This window comes from Coenobita brevimanus, chromosome 4 (assembly GCF_032717465.1).
Source record: "Coenobita brevimanus isolate Jiangsu-jjx chromosome 4, ASM3271746v2, whole genome shotgun sequence".
Classification (NCBI taxonomy): domain Eukaryota; kingdom Metazoa; phylum Arthropoda; class Malacostraca; order Decapoda; family Coenobitidae; genus Coenobita; species Coenobita brevimanus.
The window spans coordinates 26,308,589-26,331,866 of NC_136957.1; the positions used below are offsets into that span (position 1 = coordinate 26,308,589).

General features: G+C 46.0%; 1 protein-coding gene across 1 annotated transcript; it reads right to left on the reverse strand.

Moving 5' to 3' along the window:
- Positions 1-20,346: 20,346 nt before the first annotated feature.
- On the reverse strand, positions 20,347-22,454 carry LOC145396218 (uncharacterized). The gene is made up of 3 exons (XM_080269656.1): positions 21,566-22,454; positions 21,128-21,323; positions 20,347-20,506 (listed from the first exon to the last, which is right to left on the reverse strand). The coding sequence occupies exons 1-3, from the start codon at positions 22,452-22,454 to the stop codon at positions 20,347-20,349; spliced, it is 1,245 nt and encodes a 414-aa protein (XP_080125782.1).
- Between the last annotated feature and the right edge of the window lie 824 nt (positions 22,455-23,278).

Consider the following 23,278-nt stretch of genomic DNA (forward strand, 5'->3'; position numbering starts at 1 on the left):
TGACCGAACCGGTGAATTACACACACACACACACACACATATATATATATATATATATATATATATATATATGTATATAATATTATATATATATATAATATTATATATATATATATATATATATATATATATATATATAGATATAGATAAATAAATAAATAAATACATTCTCTCTCTCTCTCTCTCTCTCTCTCTCTCTCTCTCTCTATATATATATATATATATATATATATATATATATATATATATATATATATTTTGTTATGTGGGCGCACTCGCCATCCACTAACTCAATGTAGTGCTGCTCTCGGGTGTCTGCCCTATCCTCTCCTCCATCCTTCTTTCCTTCCATCTTCTTCTGCACCTCGTCTTTCTGCCTGCGGGTGAGTTTTAACTCCCTCTTCTGTCTTTCATTCCTTCATTCTTTCCTCTTCCTTCTGCCTGTGGGTGACTCTACACTTAGTGACAAGCCAAATGGTTTCCTGTACACCGGGAAACCATTTAATACGCTGGGTGGTAACCATGTAACCAAAGTATGGTGCCTGGAGATTTAGTAGATAGTTAAGGCGCTCCAATCGGATTGAGCCTGTGTAGGTTTATATCCAAGGGGTGATTGGAGTTTATTGCTCACATAATGCCACTCAAGGATGAGTGAGGTTGGTCACTCATCTAAAATGTCAGGACCAACTGCCTAGCCCCGGGCTTCTACGCTCCTCATGGGACAACGTAGGATTGGATGATGGATGGATATATATATATATATATATATATATATATGTATGCAGAAGTTTCACTTCAAAGAAGCAGAAACGGAAGATCACGTCCCTTGCAAAGACAACTTATCTACATTATTTTGGCGTTAAGATTGGCCACCAAGACAAATGATGGGCACCTCAAATCTGCTGCGTGACGTGTTCCTACTGTCTTCGTTAATGGCTAGCAAGAAGGAAAACAGGAATGCCTTTTGCAGTTCCCATGGTGTGGACCTAGTGACTCCAGAACAGATTGCTACTTTTGCATAGCAAAGCCTGTGGAATTTTCTTCAAAAAACAAACACAGCATTGTTTATCCAAATTTACCGTCAGCAATGAGACAAGTCGATCACACCTAGGACCTTCCCATTCTAAAGCCATCATCAAATAAGTGTGTATTCCAGACTTCAGATGAGGATGAAGATGAAGAGGCATCTGGATCAGCTGCCCCTGATTCTGACTTTATGTGTCAGCCATCTGGCAAAGTACCCCATCTAGTCCCGTAGGCGAGCCTAACGATCTTCAACGTGACCTAAATTTATCAAAACTGCAGTCAGAACTATTTGCTTTGAGATTGCACGAATGGAACTTGTTGCATCCAGACTCAAAGGTGACAAGTTTAAGGAAGCAGCAGCAAAATTTAGAACCTTTTTTCTCATGTCAAATGAAGCAGTATGCTACTGTAGCAATATCGACTGTCTGTTTGAAGCGTTGGGAACGATTCATGATCCTGGCGAATGTTGACTTTTATATACTCCAGCAAATTAGGTCTGAAGGCTGTTCTCCCCCAAATTGGGAACATGTTACCCAGTATACCACTTGTTTTAGCACCAAAAAAAAAAAAAAAAAAAAAAAAAGGAAACGTACGAATCGATGCAAAAACTCCTCGTTTAGACTGAGTACAACAACTTCCAATGGAAAATCTGCAGCGATTTGAAAGTGGTAGTCATGCTGCTAGGACTACAAGGAGGTTTCATGAAATACAGTTGCTTCCTGTGTTTATGCGACAGCCGTGATGTGCAGCAGCACTACGTCCAGTGTAAATGGCCTCCCCGAAGTTCCTCTGAAGCCGGAGGAACGAACCACTCGTCCAAGCGGATAATATTGTAATTCCACCTCTTCATGTCAACTTAGACTTGATGAAAAACTTCGCCAAAGCCTTGGATAAGACAGGTGCAGGCTTCACACTTGAGGAAAGTCTTGTCTACGATTAGTGACGCCAAATTGAAGGAAGATATTTTTGTTGGCCCACAAAATTGTAGCCTGATGAAAGACAATCAGTCTGCGTCAACTCTCGAGGCAGACGAACATAGGACTTGGAGGTCTTTTAAGAAAATTTGTGCTAGTTTTCTGAGCAGCCATCGCCCTGAAGAATATATGGAAATCACTGAAGAGCTCCTGGTTGGGTTCCATGGACCTGGATGCTGCACATCCCTTAAAATCCGTGTGCTTTACTCACATCTCGGGTTTCTTCCAACAACCTTGTGTGATGTCAGTGACTAACAGAGTGAACGTTTTCACCAGAATTTTGCAGTAATGGACAAAGATACCAAGGTAGAATTGGTGCTGGTATGATGGCGGACTACTGTTGGATGCTGACACGGGAAACCGATGCAGAGCACAACAAGAAATAATAAAAAAACGTACTATGAGCACCTGTATTCACAGCGATATTTACATACAACCGTGGAACGATACACTTGATTGTGTTTCTTGCATGTTACTTTCACATCCCAAATAATATTTATCTGTTAAAAAAAAAAAATACTCCCGGGATAACGAGACGATAGAAGCATGCTGATTTCTGACTAGTGGAAGAAAATTTTCAAGGCAAATTTTCAGAAACTCTATGTGTGATAGAGAAAAAGTAAAAACATATTTGTAATCAGCGCAGTCAGTTTACCACAGATCACACATTGTCATTTCTGAAGTAGATACAAAATTGAAATTTGTCAAGTAGTGCTAATACACACACACACACACACACACACACACATACTCTATATATATATATATATATATATATATATATATATATATATATATATATATATATATAATATATACCCACCCATTGCCATGCCTCACCCAGCACCCATAGGATCCAATGATATATATATATATACAGTAATCCCTCTAATATCCGAACGCCCAATATCCGAACATCCCCACTAACCGGACATAATCCTCCTGGGATCCAATATTCCCAAAATGGGCCAAAAACTGCAAAAAATTCGAAAAAATCTGACTTTTCCCTCCCATAATTTGAAATTCCCGCCTGGCGCCAAACAGCTGTTACACCATGGTCCCTTCACCCCTTCCTTCCTCCCCTCCCCCTCCCCTGTCAGGTTGCCATTTGGTATTTTTCATTACCAAGTGTGGGCCAATTTGGTAATGAAAAATTCGTTTGGTAATGCATTAGAATAATGCATTACCAAATGGATTTTTCACATGTATGAGGATACACAGGATGGAGATGGTGGATTGTTTGCTCTCTCTGATTAATCTGCTACCCTACATAGAGTGAAAATAATCAACATGGTGTTAGTTATAAGGAGAGTGATTACATGTATTTCCACTTGTATATATAATTAGTGAAGAATATATGCTAGCTTTACGAATTTGGTAATGAAAAGTTATATTTGACAATGAAAGTTGAGGAGATTGGTAATGTGGCTGTTGCGATCTGGCAACTCTGTTACCCCACCAACATCAACAGTCACAGCTTAACTCCGATGGAGAGCAGATACTCATAACAGTGCAAGCCACAGGTGCTTGTTTTTTGTGAATAAACAGTGAATAAACTGCAATACCTTGCCACTAGAACACACAGGAATTTACAGTGTTGTGCAGTGTTAAGAAATTAGAATTTAGAGTGCAGAGGATTAACTGTGGACTGCAAACTGGCGGTTCAAACCAGTCCAAGACCAAGGGACTTGTAAGTATCCAGAATGTTTAATATTGTATAAACTCACCTCTAAAACCTCATTTTATGGTTCTTTTGCATTTATTTCAGTCTTTTATGTCCCTTATTGGTGTGATTTGGGTCTTAAATAGGTGCTATGCATGTCCAGAGGGAGTTGTATAGGTGTTTTTCAGAGTTAGGGTCCGTAAGTACTAGTCCATAAGCTGGGGCCCAATATCCGGACAGGACCACTATCCGGACCTGCCTATGGCTCTATTGATCCGGATATTGGAGGTTACTGTATATATATATATATATATATATATATATATATATATATATATATATATATATATATATATATATATATATTTACGGAACAGAGATAGATAATGAACACTTCAAGTGAGAACACCAAAATCACTACTGTCCCGCAAAGTTCCAGGTTCAAAACAAAAGAGTTAGGTAAAATTACAAGTCAAAGTTTAATGCTCAAACTAACAACTAAACATTCAGGACTCATAAGGATAATGTAATGGCAAAAAAACAGGTTAAATATATGGTTAACTGCAATAGCCTCTATTAACACGAAATTAGCAAGTGTAAATTTATCTAAGTCAGCCCTGATAAAATGAGAAAACCGGATAATGCTTAGTTAATGCAAGATATATTATTACAGATACAAAATATTATCAATAATGACTGACATAAAAAAAACTCCACATGAATCACAAAAACCTTACCAGGCCTACGAATTAACACCTTATGCTATACAGTACAAGAAAAAATGTAATAACACTTATACTCAAATTACACAGCTGCTAGATGGTTGGAGATTTCCTGAGCACTCACAAAAATAATAACAACTGTACAGAGATGTGAACAAAATGAGGAGTAGATCTAAGTGGCAATTAATGCAGAGACTGAGCTCATTATATAGGGGCCGGCAGAGCTTGATACAACTTGTAAGAAGGACGTGCAAATGAAGCCATAGGGGACAAAGAGTTGACACTCCTGCTTTGAACAACAGAAAGAACGACTTACTCTACTATAAGGGGAGAAGGGGGGAGTGAGGTAGAACTTGTCACTATGGAAACCACGAGGCGAATCGTGATCAAACATGCAGCACACTGTACGTTAGAATTATACAAAGTATGATGAAATCATAGGCTATGTAACACCTCCCTACAAAAAAAAAAAAAAAAAAAAAATTACAAAGGAAATTTCTTATTACTCTAAAACAATCTGTCTAAAGTCTAGATAAGCAATCTGCAATAACATTTTCTTTCCCCTTGACATGCTGTATGTCTAATGAATACTCCTGAAGAAGTAGACTCCATCTTGTCAATCTCTGATTTTTATCTTTAAACTTACTAAGGAATTTCAGTGGGTGGTGATCGGTATAAATGACTATGGGGTCAAAACTAGAACACAAATAAAATGAAAAATGCTGTAAACCCAAAATCAAGGCCAAAAGCTCTTTCTCAATAGTTGAGTAGTTCTTTTGAGGTGGAGTGAACTTCTTACTGTAATAAGATACAGGGTGTTCAATACCCTGATCATCCTCTTGCAGCAAAACAGCCTCAGCTCCTGTATCACTTGCGTCAACAGCCATCTTAAAAGGCTTAGCAAAATTTGGAGTAGCGAGCACTGGCTGACTTAATAGGATAGCTTTAAGTTTGCTGAAAGAGGATTCACAGTTATCGGTCCAGACAAATTTAACTCCCTTTTTCAGTAGGTTTGTAAGTGGTGATACAAGAATTGAAAAGTTAAGAACAAATCTCCTGTAATAACCTACCATTCCCAAAAATCTTTGTAGCTCTTTCCTACTTTTAGGTCTGGGAAGATCACTTATAACCTGAACCTTAGCTCCTGGTGGTGCAACGTGTCCATCACCAATTACATACCCAAGGTACTGAACTTTAGCTTGACCAAACTCACACTTTGACAAATTAGCTACAAGATTAGCCTGAACCAAACGCTCAAGAAATTTACTGACATAGCATAGGTGATCTTTCCAGTTGTCACTGAAGATTAATACATCATCAATATAAACAACACACCCTGCCAAACCCTCTGTTACAACATTCATGAGCTTCTGAAATGTGGCTGGTGCATTCTTCATACCATATGGCATTACAGAACATGCAAAAGTCTTTCGTAGTGTTACAAAACATGAGATCTCCCTAGCACGTTCAGTCATAGGTACTTGCCAGTATCCCTTTAACAAATCAAACTTACTTATGTACCTAGCCTTTCCGATCTTGTCTATGCAATCTTCCACGGGAGGGAGAGGGTAAGTGTCTGTTTGGTTATCTGATTAACACGTCTGTAGTCGATGCAAAGCCGCTGTGACCCACCTGGCTTAGGGTCTAGAATGACAGGAGAACTCCACTCGCTCTGACAGGGCTCAATCATCTTGTGGTCCAACAGGTAGCCAAGCTCCTTCTGGATGAGAGGAACTTTCACTGGGTTCACACGGTAAGGAGGCAGTTTAATTGGCTTTGCATCTCCAACATCGACATCATGCATCAACACAGTGGTTCTTCCTGGAGTGGCACGGAACACTTGCGGGTACTCCTGCAGTAATGCCGAAAACTCCTGCCTTTCCTCGGGAGCTAGATGAGAAAGCTTAGTCTGGAGATCATTCATGATATCAGGATTCTTCCCCAAACTATTACTCAGGCTCATGCTGCATGGGAGAACTTCACTTGCAGACTCGGGTGGAACAGCTACAGTGCAGACTGGGTTATTTTCGTCCCACCTGTGATATAACTTTAGCATGTTGATGTGACAAAGTTGCTTGTTCTTTATACGATCTGGTGTGGTGATGACGTAGTTGACATCACTGAGTTTCTTCTCCACGAAATAAGGACCACTAAACTTGGCTTGAAGAGGTTGCCCATGCACTGGTAGCAGAATCAAAACCTGATCTCCTGGCTGAAAGTGGCGTAACCTGGACTTCTTATCATACCTAATCTTCATCTTCTCCTGAGCAGCTCCTAAATTCTCTCTCGCCAGCTGTAAAGCAAGGTTATAAGTTACTCCAGCAGGTTGACGTCATCTTCCTCCGACAGCCAGCATACCTTGAGTAACTTAAGGGGTCCTCTTACTTCATGGCCAAACAGTAGTCCAAAAGGTGAGAAGCCCAGTGATTCATTTGGAGATTCTCTTGCGGCAAATACAACGAATGGAAGACCTTTATCCCAGTCTTTCTGATGTTCCACACAGTATTTCTTGAGCATCGATTTGTGTGTTTGATGATATCTCTCCAACGCTCCTTGGGTCTGGGGATGGTAAGCTGAAGACGTGATCTGGTTGATGCCCAACTCTTTCAGAGACTGCTTGAAAACATTTGACATGAAATTACTTCCCCGGTCTGACTGTACCTCCTTGGGCAGACCAAACTTTGTGAAGAACCCTAGCATTTCCTTAACCACGTTCTTTGCTGAGATATTTCTAAGTGGAATGGCTTCAGGATAACGAGTAGCCATATCAATCAGGGTCAACACATAAGAAAATCCTGAAGAAGTCTTAGGAAGAGGGCCCACAATATCCACCAACACACGGGTGAATGGCGCCTCAAAAGGAGGAATGGGAACTAGAGGTGCAATCTTTTCGGGCTGATTACACTTCCCCACAACTTGACAGGTGTGACAAGACTTACAATACCAGGAAACATCCCTGAAGATACCTGGCCAGTAGAAGTGTTTCAAAATGCGTGCCACAGTCTTCCTCACTCCAAGGTGTCCTGCCAAACTGGAATCATGAGCCACTCTAATGATATCCTGCCTACAAATACGAGGGATGACAACTTGATGTACAACTTCCCATTCACAGTCGGCTGATGCTTTTGGGGGTCTCCACTTCCTCATAAGTACTCCTGACTTTATATAATAACAAGTAGAAGCACCGGCTGACTCTTCCTCAATGCAAGCACAGTTAGCTAGACCTTTCAACTCAGGGTCAGCAACCTGCAACTCAACCAACTCTTGATGAGACAAATTATCAACACTACGGGGTACTGCCTCATCTGGTGAGTGGTCCAAATGAGCAAGAAAAGTGTCAGCTAGGATAACATTATCATCATTATCCTCTAAGTCACCAGTAACTTTAGACTTAACCCTAGTGACAGCACATGCAGAGAACACATCAGGGACATCACAATCCTGGGCCGCAGCAACTGGCTCACTAGACAACTGAGGAGCTGGACACACTTGACTTCCACCAATATCATTTCCAATTAAGAAAGATACACCTGACATTGGGAGTGCCTCAACCAACCCAACCATAACGGAACCATTAACAAAACCAGACTCTAAATTCACTCTGCACAGAGGGACAGAGAAGTAATTATTCCCTACACCTTGTAAGATTACAGTTTCATCAGAGGAATTAACATTAGAGCCTAGAACACTGGTCAGCATAAGGGATTGGCAAGCACCTGTATCACGATATATTTTAACTGATTTCCTGTTATTACTGTCCAGTGGACTGAGAAAACCATCAGACAGGAAATTAGCACAGGAACTCTTGAGAGTGTCACCCACGTTACTGCTCAAAAGAGGAGCTTCATCATGAGAATTTAATTTACCCCTCAAAGCAGGTTCAGTTAACTCAGTTAAAGAATTCTGGGAACTCTCAAGGGTGGACACTAGACCAATTGATTGAATATTTAAAGACTCCTTTTTGTTCACATGACGCTGTCTCCTGAAACATTTCTCCGTAGTATGACCAAGCTTACTACAATAAGTACATTTACTTTTCTGAAATCTAGAGGTGAAGCTGGTATTTACTTCCTGAGAAACGTCATCTTTATTCTCTTTCCTGTTACCTGTACTCTGAGTAGAAGCAACGTACTTACTCTCAGCTTTCCTTTTTTCTTTAAAATATCTCTTGTGAGTGAGAACATATTCATCAACTAAAACTGCAGCATCAGACAAATTATCTATTCTTCTCTCATCAAGATATAGGCTTACATCTTTATTAATACACCTTTTGAAGTCCTCCAGCAAAATCATCTGCTTAAATTTATCAAAATCAGAATTTACATTCTTAGAATTTAACCACTGCTCTAACAGATCTTCTTTGATTTTTGCATACTCAACATGGGATTGCTTATCTTGCTTATAAGTTGTCCTAAATTTTACTCTATAGGCTTCAGGAACAAGCTCATAGGCCTTAAGAATCAAGCTCTTAACTACATCATAATTATCAGATTGATCCTGAGGCAAAGATGCATAAGTTACTTGAGCTTTACCGGCGAGAACAGTTTGAAGGAGTATTGGCCAATACTTTTTGGGCCAATTAAAACCTGTAGCTACCCTCTCAAACAACTGAAAATACTTTGTTAAATCAGATTCATTAAAAGGAGGGACAAGTTTAACATTTTTAACCACATCATAATCATCAGAGCTAGATGATCCAGTTCCACCTTGTTTCATGCGATACTCATGGTCTGCCTGAATCCTAGCAATTTCAACTTGTGCCTTAGCCTCCTTAGCACGAGCCTGAAACTCAGCCTCCTTAGCTTTTGCCTGAAACTCAGCCTCCCTAGCATTTGCCTGAAACTCAGCCTCTTTAGCACGAGCCTCCTGCAGGGCTAGCTGTAACTTAGCTATTTCAATCTGCGTTTGCTCATCTGGAGGAGTTAAATTAAACAAGCTTTTATTAATTATGTCAACAATTTGATCTTTAGAATGATGAGAGCGAACAGCAATTCCCAATTGTTGAGCAACAAGCTTAAGTTCATTCTTTGTTCTGTTTTCCACATCCAACACTGTTTGCACATTTGATAAAAAAATCTTTGGCTTCATCAAGCGTAGTAATAGTAGAAATCATGAATAAATCACAGTCACAAAACATCAAGCAATATCCTTATGATAATATCCTGAATATCCTGATAAGAGGTCGACAAATTTATGTTACAGAACAGAGATAGATAATGAACACTTCAAGTGAGAACACCAAAATCACTACTGTCCCGCAAAGTCCCAGGTTCAAAACAAAAGAGTTAGGTAAAATTACAAGTCAAAGTTTAATGCTCAAACTAACAACTAAACATGCAGGACTCATAAGGATAATGTAATGGCAAAAAACAGGTTAAATATATGGTTAACTGCAATAGCCTCTATTAACGCGAAAATTAGCAAGTGTAAATTTATCTAAGTCAGCCCTGATAAAATGAGAAAACCGGATAATGCTCAGTTAATGCAAGATATATTATTACAGATACAAAATATTATCGATAATGACTGACATAAAAAAAACTCCACATGAATCACAAAAACCTTACCAGGCCTACGAATTAACACTTTATGCTATACAGTACAAGAAAAAATGTAAAGACACTTATTCTCAAATTACACAGCTGCTAGATGGTTGGAGACTTCCTGAACACTCACAAAAATAATAACAACTGTACAGAGATGTGAACAAAATAAGGAGTAGATCTAAGTGGCAATTAATGCAGAGACTGAGCTCATTATATAGGGGCCGGCAGAGCTTGATGCAACTTGTAAGAAGGACGTGCAAATGAAGCCATAGGGGACAAAGAGTTGACACTCCTGCTTTGAACAACAGAAAGAACGACTTACTCTACTATAAGGGGAGAAGGGGGGAGTGAGGTAGAACTTGTCACTATGGAAGCCACGAGGCGAATCGTGATCAAACATGCAGCATACTGTACGTTAGAATTATACAAAGCATGATGAAATCATAGGCTATGTAACAATATGTATATATCTATATATATATATATATATATATATTTATGTATATATATATATTTATATTTCTATACATATAGATAGATAGATAGATAGATAGATAGATATATAGATAGATAGATAGATAGAAATATATATATATATAAATATCTATCTATCTATATATATATATATCTATATATATATATATATATATATATATTCGTCACAATGAAGCAACGCATCCATACACAACCGTTATTCCGAAATAATTGAGCATGGCTGTACGGATTGTTCAATTAACCTCCCCTTTCCTGTGGCATGTATGGATTGAATGAACAAGATTGGAGAGAGAGAGAGAGAGAGAGAGAGAGAGAGAGGCTTATTCTGCAACCCTTTTCACTACTTAGCCCCTTCTACCTCTATCTTCTAACCGTGCTTTTTCTTTGGCATTTATCTCTTGTCATCTCTCCAGCCGTAGTCTCTCTTAGACTATTCTGTTATCTGCTTTCTTACTCTTATTTCACCTTTCCTCTCATTTTTATATTTGTCTTGCTTTCCTTTCCTTTCTTTTTCCTTTTTATATCCTTTATGCCCATACTGTATAGTTCTCATGTTCTCTCCTCTTATGTTCTTGTGTCTTCTTTTTCCGTCTCTTCTCTTCTCTTATTTGCGCTTCCCTTATCTCCCTTTCTTCCTACTTCTCTTTTCCTTTTTTGCTGTCTTCTCTCGTCATCTACACTCATCTCTTCACTTTTCCGATTCTCACTTATTTCATCTTTTTACCTCGTCATATTCTCCACTCTCTTCTTCCTCTGTTATCATTCTCCCCTTTTCTTCTCCTTACATCTTTCTATTGCATATTTCTTTTCTCATCTCGTCTTCTCTATTCCCGTCTAATTTATCCTTGTAAGTCCTTATATTCTCTCTCTCTCTTCTCTCTGACCCTCTTCTCTCCTTTTCCACTTTTACCACTTGTTCCCTTCTTCCTGCCGCTTCTGATCGTCTCATCCTCTCTTCACTCTCATTCTCTCATCATCTTCGACATCTCTTTCTCCCTCCTCCTTTTTACTCTCCCATTTCTTTTCTTCTTTCCTTCCCTTTCCTCCTTCTTCTCTCTACAATTCTTCCCTCACCTTTTCCCTCTTCTCTCTTCATTTCTTATTATTATCATGTCCTTCCCACCCGCTTTCTCCTCTTTCTTCTCTCTGTTTCTCATTTCCTCTCTCTTACTCCTCTTTTTCTCTTCTCTCTGTTCCTCCTTCTCTCTCATCTTCATTTTTCTTCGTCTCTCTTGTCTCCATTCTCCACCTTCAGTACTCCTCTCTTCATTTGCCCTTCTTCTCTCCTCTTCTCACCACTTATCTCGTTTCACACACCTGCTTCACTTCTTTTCTCTTTGGCTGGCCTTTTCACTCATGCCACTACCTCTAGAAGTATCCGTTTGTCTCTCTGTTTCCCTCTTTCTTTGTTTCTTCCCTTCCATCACTCCGCCATAACTGCCTTTGAACCCACTACTTCTTTTTATTTTTCTGCACTCTCTATTTATCCTTTCCTCCCTCAGTTAATTCTACTTTTCTCTTCTATCCTTCTTCCCCACTTCCCATACACTCTACTTACTCTTTCCACTATTGTCTTCCCCATCGCCTCCACTGATTTAGCCTTGTCCTTCCCACCCTACTTTCCATCCCTCTACATTCTTCTCTCTCTCTCTCTCTCTCTCTCTCTCTCTCTCTCTCTCTCTCTCTCTCTCTCTCTCTCTCTCTCTCTCTACTGTTGTCTCCCTCCCTCCATTTCCTTATCACCATCTCTTCTTCCCTACCTCCTATTCATTTATCTCTTTCTTTCTAGCATTGTTTCCTCCCTCCATTTCTTGATTGTCTGTCTCCTTCTCTCCGTTTCTGTAGCGGACAATCAAATCTTGATGTTGTCGTGACACTCCTGTATTACCACTGCCCAGCTCATACAATTGATACACAAGTCTACACTGCTTGAGGGCTGGAGGTCGTCTGCCCGCCTCGGTCTCGCTGGCCGGTGTGTGTGTGTGTGTTGATATTCGCCCCGCACATGTAGGGGCACGGGCAAACAGAGAGCCCGTCAGGGAAATGTCGGAATCAAGCTCTCGATTCAGAGCAAAGCGGGAACAGCAGGCTGAAGGACGAGGGGGAGCGGGAACAGCAGACTGAAGGACGAGGGGAAGGCGGCAGGGGCAGGGGAAGGTGCGACGGTCGGTGGTGAAGAACGGCTGGGCAAAAAAGCACCTCAAGGCTGCTCATCAGAGTCCGAGATGTCGGTGTACTCGGAGTCGCGATCGATATCCTCGTACAACTCTAGCTCCCCCGAGTCCCTAAGGCGAGGTGGAACGCCTAATGGGGAGTCTTGAAGGACCCAGCTAAGAGCTAGAGTTAAGCCGCGTTCGAACCTGGCGGCGAGGAGCTCACGAGCAGATGCAGCATCGTCGGACTCAGCAGAGGATGGCAGAACAAGGGCAGGTGAGGGGCTTGCAGGCGGCGGATCGGTGGTGGAAGTTGTGTGATCCACTCCCTCAGCAGCAGGTGGAAAAACGGGGGGGGGAAGGGCCATCGACGTCGCGGTGGTCGGGCGAAACGGGGACGGCAGCCCTTTCCCCCTCGGCTGCAGACAGCAAGGAGTGGATCTCAGCAACGGTGGTGATGGCGTCAAGCTCCATGGCCGAGATCGGTGCTGGGTCGGTAGGGGGAGAGACAGACGAGCCAGTTGCCCTGTTGAGGGGTCCGTCCAGGCACAGCCGTTTGTGCGGTGTACGGCGGGGCCGAGGTGGAGGTGGCCGGGACTTGGGCTGCGCAGGAGGCCGCCGGGGACGACGATCTGGGTGAGGGGCGGAATGTGCATCTCCGACAAAGCTCTGGGGGATAACAAGTCTTGGTAGCCCGTTCTCCTCAAAGATCTGAGGGAGGAGAACGTGCAACAGAGCCTTATTACCCCCACAAAAAGCCTGTGCCGTAGCGACGCACATCGAGACTAGGAGATTAGTCTCCCCAGAACACCCAGGATCACGAGACTGGCGTCTCTGGGCCGTGGGGCGCCGCCGTGCATGGGCAGAGCCCTGCACAGCAGCATCTCCCGGCCCAGTGACATCCGTAGCCTCGGGACCCTTGGGTGACTGACAGAGCCGAAACTCCACAGCCTCACCCTCGCCAAGAGAGCGCCGAAAGTGTTAGGGGTTAGGTGCAACGATCCGGAGACTGTGCACAAAAACATCAGCACCGGCGTCCCGGCGCTTGATGAAGCCGTACCCAGACTTCACGTTGAACCACACCACCACACCTGTGATCTTCGTGGCTCCCGGCGGTCTAGAACTACTGCTGGATGCCCCCCTCAACGGGTCGTAGGCGGTGGCAGTAGAGCGCTGGTCGGGCATAGCTGGGAAGGTCTCACTAAGGCGGCAGTGATCCTCCTCCTACGGCTGCTAGACCGGAACTGCGCTGGCCGGTCCTCCTCACCTCCCTCTAACTGCACCCCCCCCAACCATTGACGTCACAGAGGCATAAACTAGCTGGTCAACACCCTTGCACACACACACACGCACACACCATTGACAAATACATAGGTAACATAACACTGACAAATACATACCATTGACAAATACATAGGTAACATAACACGGACAACTACATACCATTGACAAATACATAGATAACATGACACTGACAAATACATAGATAACATGACATTACACCCCACCCTGATCTGCAAGATCATAACCAAATCGAAGCGGTGGGCACTGTATGCATGTGCTTCGTTGAAGTACTGCCTCTGGATCTGTCGTTGTTGGGCGGGACTCATCTGACACTGCCTGCTGGTGCAATTGCGGATGTTGAGATTGTACAACGACGTACAGTGGGGGATCAGTACCAGCCTCATGCATGTTCGGCTGGCTGCCCTGATCCAGTGAGGTGCTGCTGCGGTGCCTTACATCCCTCACGTGCCGGGGGATACCATCAACATCCACCACCTGCGGAGAGTTGACCTTAGTGATGACACCAGGCTGCGACACCGAAGTGCAGCGATCACCACGCTCCCTGATCCAAACAGCATCACCCAATGTATACCGATTCGAGGATCGACATGTGCAGATGTGTAGTCAGAGCTCTTGAGTGTTGGGACTTAGTCTCTTTTACTCTTGTTGATTTTCGCTCATTTTTCCGGTTTTGGAGCCACTTTCGGGACTTTGTTTCTGGCCCTCTTATCAATTTTCTCCAGTTTTACCCTTTTTTGCCTCCTTCTAAGACATTGTCTCTGACACTACAAGGGGGTTTTGGGACTTAGTCTCATGTACTCTTAAAGGATTTTTCCCATTCTTAGCATTTTGGGGCATGTTTATGGACTTTGTTTTTGATACACTCTTGTCAGCCTTGCCACTAGATACCCCAGGCATAGTATGACGCTGAACCCCGAGGGTTTGTTCGCTTAGGAACATCCACAAGGGGGACCTTTTGGTAGGGGTAGTTATAGGAGGTGTCTGGGGTGGCATTTCTGTTAGGGGTTAGGTTAGGTCCCTGTGAAGGGTTACCCAAGGCATACCCACGACCCACCCCTCGTCCTCCATTAGTGAGAGGGGGGTGTTATACTCGGGGTAACTTAGCCACGGGTAATAGGTAGGTTTCCTGACGAGTGCCTTTTTTTTTTTTTTTTTTTAAGCCATGAACATGCCCGACCCTTGTCCTGATTCTGACCCTGGTGGCGACCTTGCTACTCCAGCTCCACCTATTAGCAATAAACCACGCTCCTCAGCCATGAAAACAACGGCTCACTAGCCCTGACCATATCTAGAAGGACTTTTACTTGGCCATGGATACTGAAGACGCCTCTGCTGCCGTTCCTGAACTCACCTGCGTTGACACCACCAACCTGACTCCACCTGCCGGCCCCTCCTCCCAGATGAATGCAGCCACTGCCTTAGCCACTGAAGCCCCTGAACATAGCAACCCTGATGATGGCTTCACCCTGGTGGATAGAAAGAAAAAAAGGTGTTCAGGCAACCTCTCTGAAGGAGCAAGCACCTCCCTCCCTGCTTCAGACTGCTCTAACTCCACTGTTACCCCATGTGGGGGTCTATAGCACGCATCTCAGCCCTCCCAGACACCACAAGGGCACCCCAACCTCCTACCTTCAGGTACTCAGCCTTCCTTATCTCCAGTACTGATGCCTTCCAGACCCCTTACGAAGCAGTTGTGGCCATTGAGACTGAGCTACTCCACCTTCAGTTTAGGATGGAGGCAACCAGGAACCTGAACACCATCCTGGTCCCCCTTGATGAGACTACCCTGCATGCCTTAGAGAACCTTTCCACTGTGGCAGGCAAGCCCTTACAGCTAAAGAAACTCGACCCGAACCTAGCCACCAGGAAGGTCGTCCTTCAACACTATCCCCTAAATTTTCCGTTAGAAGTCATAAGAACTCACGACCAAGTAGAGGAAGCTACACGATGCGAGGTCAGGGGAGCACCCACCAGGCAAGTTCTTGTCACCATCAGGGGCCCCATCCCTCCTACCCTAAACCTGAAATCGTGGGGCACCTACAACATCCGCCTCTACACTCCAGAACCTCTCCGCCGCTTCAACTGCCAATGCCTCGGCCATCACCAGTCCCGATGCACCTGCCCTCCAACCTGTGCTGTGTGCAGCAGCCATCATCCCACACAGCAGTGCATAGACAAACTGAAAGCTAACGTGACAACAAAATGTCCAAACTGCAGCAGCCCCCACCATGCATGGAACAAACTCTGTCCTGCAAGGAAGGACCTAGTCCAGAAGGGCATGGAAAGAGAACATCGCTGGGTCCAGGTAAAGGTGCCTGCAGCACCGGCACCACCAAGGACCTTCGTATGGGGCCAACAGCCTGCACCGCACCTCACACCTCAGCCCCCACTGGCCCCAGAAGAGTTCCTCCCTCTGCCACCAAGCACCGGGAAGCCCTCTGAAACCCCTCCACCTCGGCCTACCCCTCCTACCGCATCCCTTCCCCCTGTCCCTCACTCACCTTACACACGTCCACCAGTGCTAACCACTGAAACTCAGACAGAGCCAGACGCTGCAACCCAAACCCCTCCACCAGCTCCCACACCGCTCCAAGGGTACTATCCACTGAGCAAGCAAGAGCTTTGCATCCTCAGTCAACAGCTTGGCGAATTCATCACCGACTGGATCGGACTGATGCTAGGCAAGCCCATTCCCCCGCCCAGAGGGAGTTTTCGAACTGATCGACAAGACCATAGCGCAGTGTCTAGAGAAAGAACACACAACTGCCGAACCCAGCACACATCAGCACCGCCCCCTTCCAGCACAGACAAAAACATTGCCGCCACCTTCCATGACCCCTCCCACTCCCTCCCATACCATCTCCCCCACCCCTCCCCAGGCACACTGTCCCAACAGAGCCACACAACTTTGCAAACAAAGGGGCAAGGAAGACATGAGAAGCAGATCCCTCTTTCAACACAGGCTCCGGGAACACCTTCACACGGCCCTGCCAAACCCATGCAGCCAAACCCTCACCACGGACAAACCAACATGCACACCACATCACCAACCCCCCACACCTTCACCACGCACAAATACAGCCACACACAGACCCCGCTCACGATCCCCCATACCACCACGCACAGAAGTAGACGACTAAGGGACAACCCTCTCACTCCCAAAGACCCCAAACAGACCTCCAACACCCCAACATTACATATTCTGCAATGGAATATCCAGGTGCATCACCCATGGCCCCTTGCTGGAGGAGGCAGCCCATAGGGACCGACTTGACATCCTCCTCCTCCAGGAGACACTGCTTAACCCTCATAAACCTTTCAGGTTGCGAGGCTTCACTGCCTTCTTCCTCTCCAGCTCTCCAGGGGGCCCTAGGGGTTGTGCAATTCTAGTACGCAGCCACATCCCTGCCACAGCCATCAGTTCCCTACCAGACTGTGACGACAATGTTCAAATACAGGGAATTGACATCACCCTGGCGGACAACCACCTACGTATTTATAACATCTATCGCCCCCCCAACGCCGACCTTAACCTTGGAGAGGTTGCCACTCTCTCCGCAACCATACGACTCTTTATTGGCGGTGACCTCAATGCCCACCACCCCAGCCTTGGGTCTAGGTCCACCACCAACACCGCTGGCCGCCATATTGCTGAGATGATGGAAGAGGTGCCTGATTTAGCACTCCTTAACGACCCTAACATACCAACACATGTACAAGGAGGCCGGCTGGATCTCTCTTTCATCTCCTCTGGCCTAACTACCCTTACCACCTGGGAACTGCACCCCACCCTCACATCGGACCACCATGCCATTGTCACAATCACTGATGTGGCCCCACTCCCTAAACCTTCTGGGCCCCCACAAAGGTGGAACACCAAGAGAGCAGACTGCCCACACTTCATCGCCACACTGGAGAAAACAGCAAACTTCAGCCCCCCAGTCGACCTGGAAAAACATGCCACCCTCCTCACAGATGCCTTCCGCACAGCGGCAGGTTCCTCCATCCCCAAAACTGTCCCACCAAAAGCCTTCCACAAGGACCACTGGTTCTATTGTGACAAAGTGCAGGAACTTAACAGGCGTCTTAACAGGGCCAAGAAGATCCATCGAGCCAACCCGACACCTGACAGCCTAGCCCACCTTCAAGCTGTCATCAGGCATTCCATAACCAAAAAGGCCGACATCAAGGAGCAAAAGTGGTTGGAATGGTGTTGGTCCCTAGGAGCTCATTCGAAGCTGGGGAGCATATGGAGGAAGCTGAGGACCGTCTCTAGGCCCCTCCCACCTCATCCCCCCTCTCACCACGATCCACAGGGAGAGGGTGAAAGGTTGGCAGCTGCATTTGCTCTGCGGACCTCTCCCACCCAACTCCCTGAAGACACTAGACGTCAGCAGGAAGCCCTGCACCAAGCCAGATCAGATCTGATACACACCTGCAAGACCACCCCAGAGGACTGTGATCAGTTGTTTACCATGCACGAACTTGATAATGCACTCAAAATCAGCACTGACAGTGCCCCAGACCCAGACGGTATCATGTATTCCATGCTTACACATGCTGGTGCCACAGCGAGGTCTGCCTTCCTAGATTTACTTAACCATTCATGGTCCCTGGGCAAACTCCCTGAGCAGTGGAAGACTGCCACCATTCACCCCATCCCCAAACCACCTGACCCCACAGCCTTCAGGCCCATCTCCCTTCTCAGCTGCCTATGCAAGACTGCTGAGAAGATGGTGCTCCGGCGGCTCAACTGGCTCCTGCCAGCCCTTCACAGCCACATCTTTGCCTACACCAGAGGTAAGGGGACAGCCGAGTGCCTGAGTTCGTTCCTCTCTGAGTTGCTTGGCGGCAGAGGCCTAGCTGTCTTTATTGACCTGGAGAAGGCTTTCGAGCTGGCATGCCCAGAGGTCATCCTGGCAGCCCTGGCAAGCAGGGGGGTCAAAGGTCACCTCCTAAGCTGGCTGGAGAGTTTTCTCCGGGGTCGGAAAGCAGCAGTACACTTTCAGGGGCACACATCCTTAGAACACCAGCACATGAATGGCACCCCACAGGGCAGCATTCTTAGCCCCACGCTCTTCAATATTTTAATAGACTGCCTTCTGCAAGTGGACCTAGGCCCCAGAGCTCTCCTCCTCTGTTATACAGATGACATAACTTTGATCGTCCATGGGGGCCCCTACCATGCTAAAGCCCAGAGGGACCTGACGAGACTCCACCGAAAATGTTCAGAGCTGGGGCTTAAGATCAACCCCCATAAGACCAAGGCCCTCCCTTTCCTCATCAACCCTCCTACAGACCAGCTCCAATTCCGTAATTGAATATGTCACCACGCACAAGTACCTTGGAGTCATCTTCAACTCCAAACTTTCATTTAACCAAGAAGTGAACCACCTCCGAAAATGAACGAAGCTCCACCTCAATGCACTAAGGTCCTTGGCAGGAAAGGAGAGGGGAGCAACTTACAAAGTTTTCCGCCTCTTTTATATACAGACCATCAGAGCCTTGGTTGACTATGCGGCCCCAGCACTGCCTACTATCGACTCTCCACTGCTTGACAAACTGGAGGTCATCCAAAACCATGCTATGCGGATTATGACTGGAGCCCCCATGTGGACACGCCTTTGGAACCTCCGCTTGGAGTGTAACCTGGAGTCACTACACCTCCACATAGGGGCTAGAGTGGCTGGTCTCACAGCCAAGTTAGCCCACAACGCCTCTCCCCTCCAACTCCTGCCCCGACTCATAGCAGCAGTTAATCTCCAATCTGACCTACTGTCACACAGCTGGGTTCACAGCGCCGCACGTGCTATTCACGAATACAACCTGGCAGATTACATCGTGCAGGTCTCTACTGCACCTGGAGCCACCTACCAGGCTCAGCCTCCTTGAAGCCCCCCTCTGCTAAATCTCATCATCCCCCGCTCACCACCCGAGGCCCAAACCCCCACCCAACTGATGCATCGAGAGGGCCTCAGACGAATCGTCACCCTCACAGTCCCTGACTCGGCCATGTACTACACTGATGGCTCAGTTAAGTCTTCAAAGGCAGGGGCAGCCTTTGTGTGTGGGGATCGTTCCCACGGCTTGCGCATCAAGGATGGGGCCTCCACCCTTCAAGCTGAGCTGGCAGCTATCTCTGTTGCCCTCTCTGACGTCCTAGAGCACGCCCCTACATCCCCCACCATCATACACACAGACTCAGCTTCAGCCATCCACACACTTTGCCGACACACTCACAATGACAACACTAAAGTTATATGACATTTTCAACACTGAAATTGCAATCCGCAATGCAGGGGGATCGATCACCATCAATTGGATCCCAAGTTATGTCGTCATCATCGGGAATGAAAAGGCTGACCACACAGTGAAGACCGCCCTTCATAGACCCTATATTGACCTTGAAATAAAACCAGCTTAAGCCAGGTCAAACGCTCCATCGGACATAAGGCAGCCGCTTTAACTAAAGAAGATCATTGTCATCATGTACAACTGGGCTCCCCCTCTGCCAGATGGTATGCTGTGGCCACACAATATAAGTCCCTGCCAGTCAACGCCAGGTATGACACAAAAACACTTAATTGCCTGCGCTGCCTTCATCTTGGTTATAAGTGTTTCTCTGAGATTGCAGATGAGGATGCAGACCCTGATTCTGAGTGCCAGCACTGCCAGATAACCACCCCCTTCCCCCTTCTGCACTACCTCCTCAGATGTCCGGCCACCTCCCGGATCAGGAAAAGATATCCCCTTCCCAGTGCTGATATACCCCGAACCCATGCAGTTGCCAGACCGACAATTACCCTCCGATATGCTGCAGCCTTTGTTGTAGCCACGACTTCCCTCCCAGTTCTAACTTGAGTTGTGTTTGCTGCTCCCCCTCCCACCTAGCGTGTATGCCTATGGTGTGCCTGTGTTATTATATATATATATATATATATATATATATATATATATATATATATATATATATATATATATATATATATTTATCTATACATGTGTGTGTGTTTGTGTGTATATATGTGTATGTACATATGGATATGTGTACATGTATATATGTATAAATGTGTGTTTGTATCTCTCTACTTTAACTAGAATAAACAAGACAGCTGAGGGGCTGCTAAGGGCTGCTCTACCACTTACATATTAACGCCTGACCTCACTGACTGGGCTAACATACGGCCCAACCCCTTCTACAAGAACGAAGGGGGAATCTTTACCATACCATACCACTGCACACCGCATGCCTTCATCACCATCAGGCATTGTGTCCGTGATGAGCTGTTCCTGGGTAGGTCGTACACAGTCTCGCACCTCGTAGCTGTACACACCATTGGCAGGGGCTTCCGTCACTGATGTTCCATCTCGGGTTGTGATATTATACAGATGGACTGCTTCAGCGATGAAGCATTGTTTCCTGGCAATGATCACCTTCACTGTGGGTGGTTTCGTTCAATGATGCCATTGCCACTTCGGGCATATGCCGCCCTGAAGCGTACTAACATGCCCCAATGTGTGACAAAGGCTGCGAATTGCCGCCCGTGGAAGATGTTGTCATTATCGCAGAGCAGTTCGACAGGTGCTCCTCACTTATACAACACCTGCTCTAACTGGCGAATGATGGTATCTCCATTTGGGTGTCACAGCTGCTACCATATGCAAAATCGGGATGGCTCACAGTCGATGATTGTCAGATAGGCGTGACTACTGTGATGAGTGACGTCTAATGCCAAATGGTGCCATGTTCCTGTCACACCCAGTGACCCGTGCTGCCACTTCATCAGAGCCGGGTCAATGGCTCGGCACACATCACACCGCTTCACAATTTCACGCACCTCAGCCCGTGTCACCAGTTGAGAGATCTCTCGGCACTCAAAAAACAGTGTGCGCTGGATGCCAGGATGACCAGCGCATACATGGACATCAGCAATTCTAGGCTCAGCTGTGTCTTGTTCGTCCATTGCTGCTGCGCCAGCTACCAGTCTGTCATTCCTCACCCACTCCTCTGGGACATGTATGAGGACATCAGCTTGATTTTCTGTAGACCGGACAAGCCTCGCAGACAACGTCATTCCCAACTCACTCACCAGTTGGTGAATCAACATCTCTCCGTGAGCCTTCGTTCGAAGTCGTGCATGAACAGTCAGTGCGTCGTCAATCCAGCGATATACTGTGGCAGTGTCTGTCTGTAACTCAATGTTCTTTATACCCCAAGCAGTTGCCAAGTTCACTCCACAGACTGCTGCATCCAGCTCCGCCATGTTGATGTGCGAACTGTCGTCCCACCTCAGCCAGCATGCGTCTTCAGTTACACTGCCTTGTGGCATCTCTAAAACAACTCCAGGAGCTAGAGCACTGGCGTCTGTCCACAGAGCTGCCCGGTTGCCATACACACACCAGAGGCCATGACACGGATCTTCCCTGACCAGTCGTGCTGCCACATACTCCATATGTTGAAGCAGGGAGTCGTCATCCACAATGTCGTCCCAGCCCTGTGTCACTGTATTTGCTTGACGTTTAATCCACGCAGCTGCTGGCCGGAGCCACCCTCCTACTGGCAAGTGCATGACTAACCATCTGCACTATGCGAACACGCACGATGTGTCACTCTTGTCGATGGTGGGTCGACTGGACTGTCACGTGTCCACTTCAACTGGCCATCTGATGACTGCACGTGCAACCCTAGCAGTCGTGCCCCATCAGCTGAACAGTTCAGCGGCTTGCATTCCAGGCTAAAAGCAGCAAAATTTGCAGCGGCCTGCTCTGCACTGGCTAGGTTCTCATTCACCAACAGATCATCGATGTAAGGCAACACTGCACGCTCGTTATCTGGGTCCTGAGCCAAGATGTTCTTAATGACAGCGTTCATGACCATCGGAGCTATGTTGAGACCAAAGTCAAGGCGCATCAAACAGTAGCGCTGGCCTCGTACCATCACTGTCTGAAACGGCCACAGCTGCTGATTGACACGCACCTGCAGATAAGCCTTGCGTAGGTCCAGAAGAGCCACATTACTTCCGTGTTGGCACCATTTGCACATCTTATCAGCCCATATGTCGCTATCAGCAGTAAAGGCAGGTACGTAGTCATTTAGCTCACAGTAGTCCAGCACTGGCCGTACTTTACTGCCATTATTCTGACAAACAGCCATGAGTGGCACAAGTCCTCATGGCACCCCATGTTGCTGCTCGTAGTAGGGTACCAACTAGCCATTCTTGATCCATGACTCCAGTTCCTGGTCAAACTCCTGGCACATGGACAGGGATATGTTGTACTGCACCACTGTATTATGCAGGCAATCAGTTGCTGCTCCATTCATCCATTTCCATGACACCGACCACGTTCGATGCCTTCCATCAAATCGTACACTGAAATCAGGTGCATGCCAGCG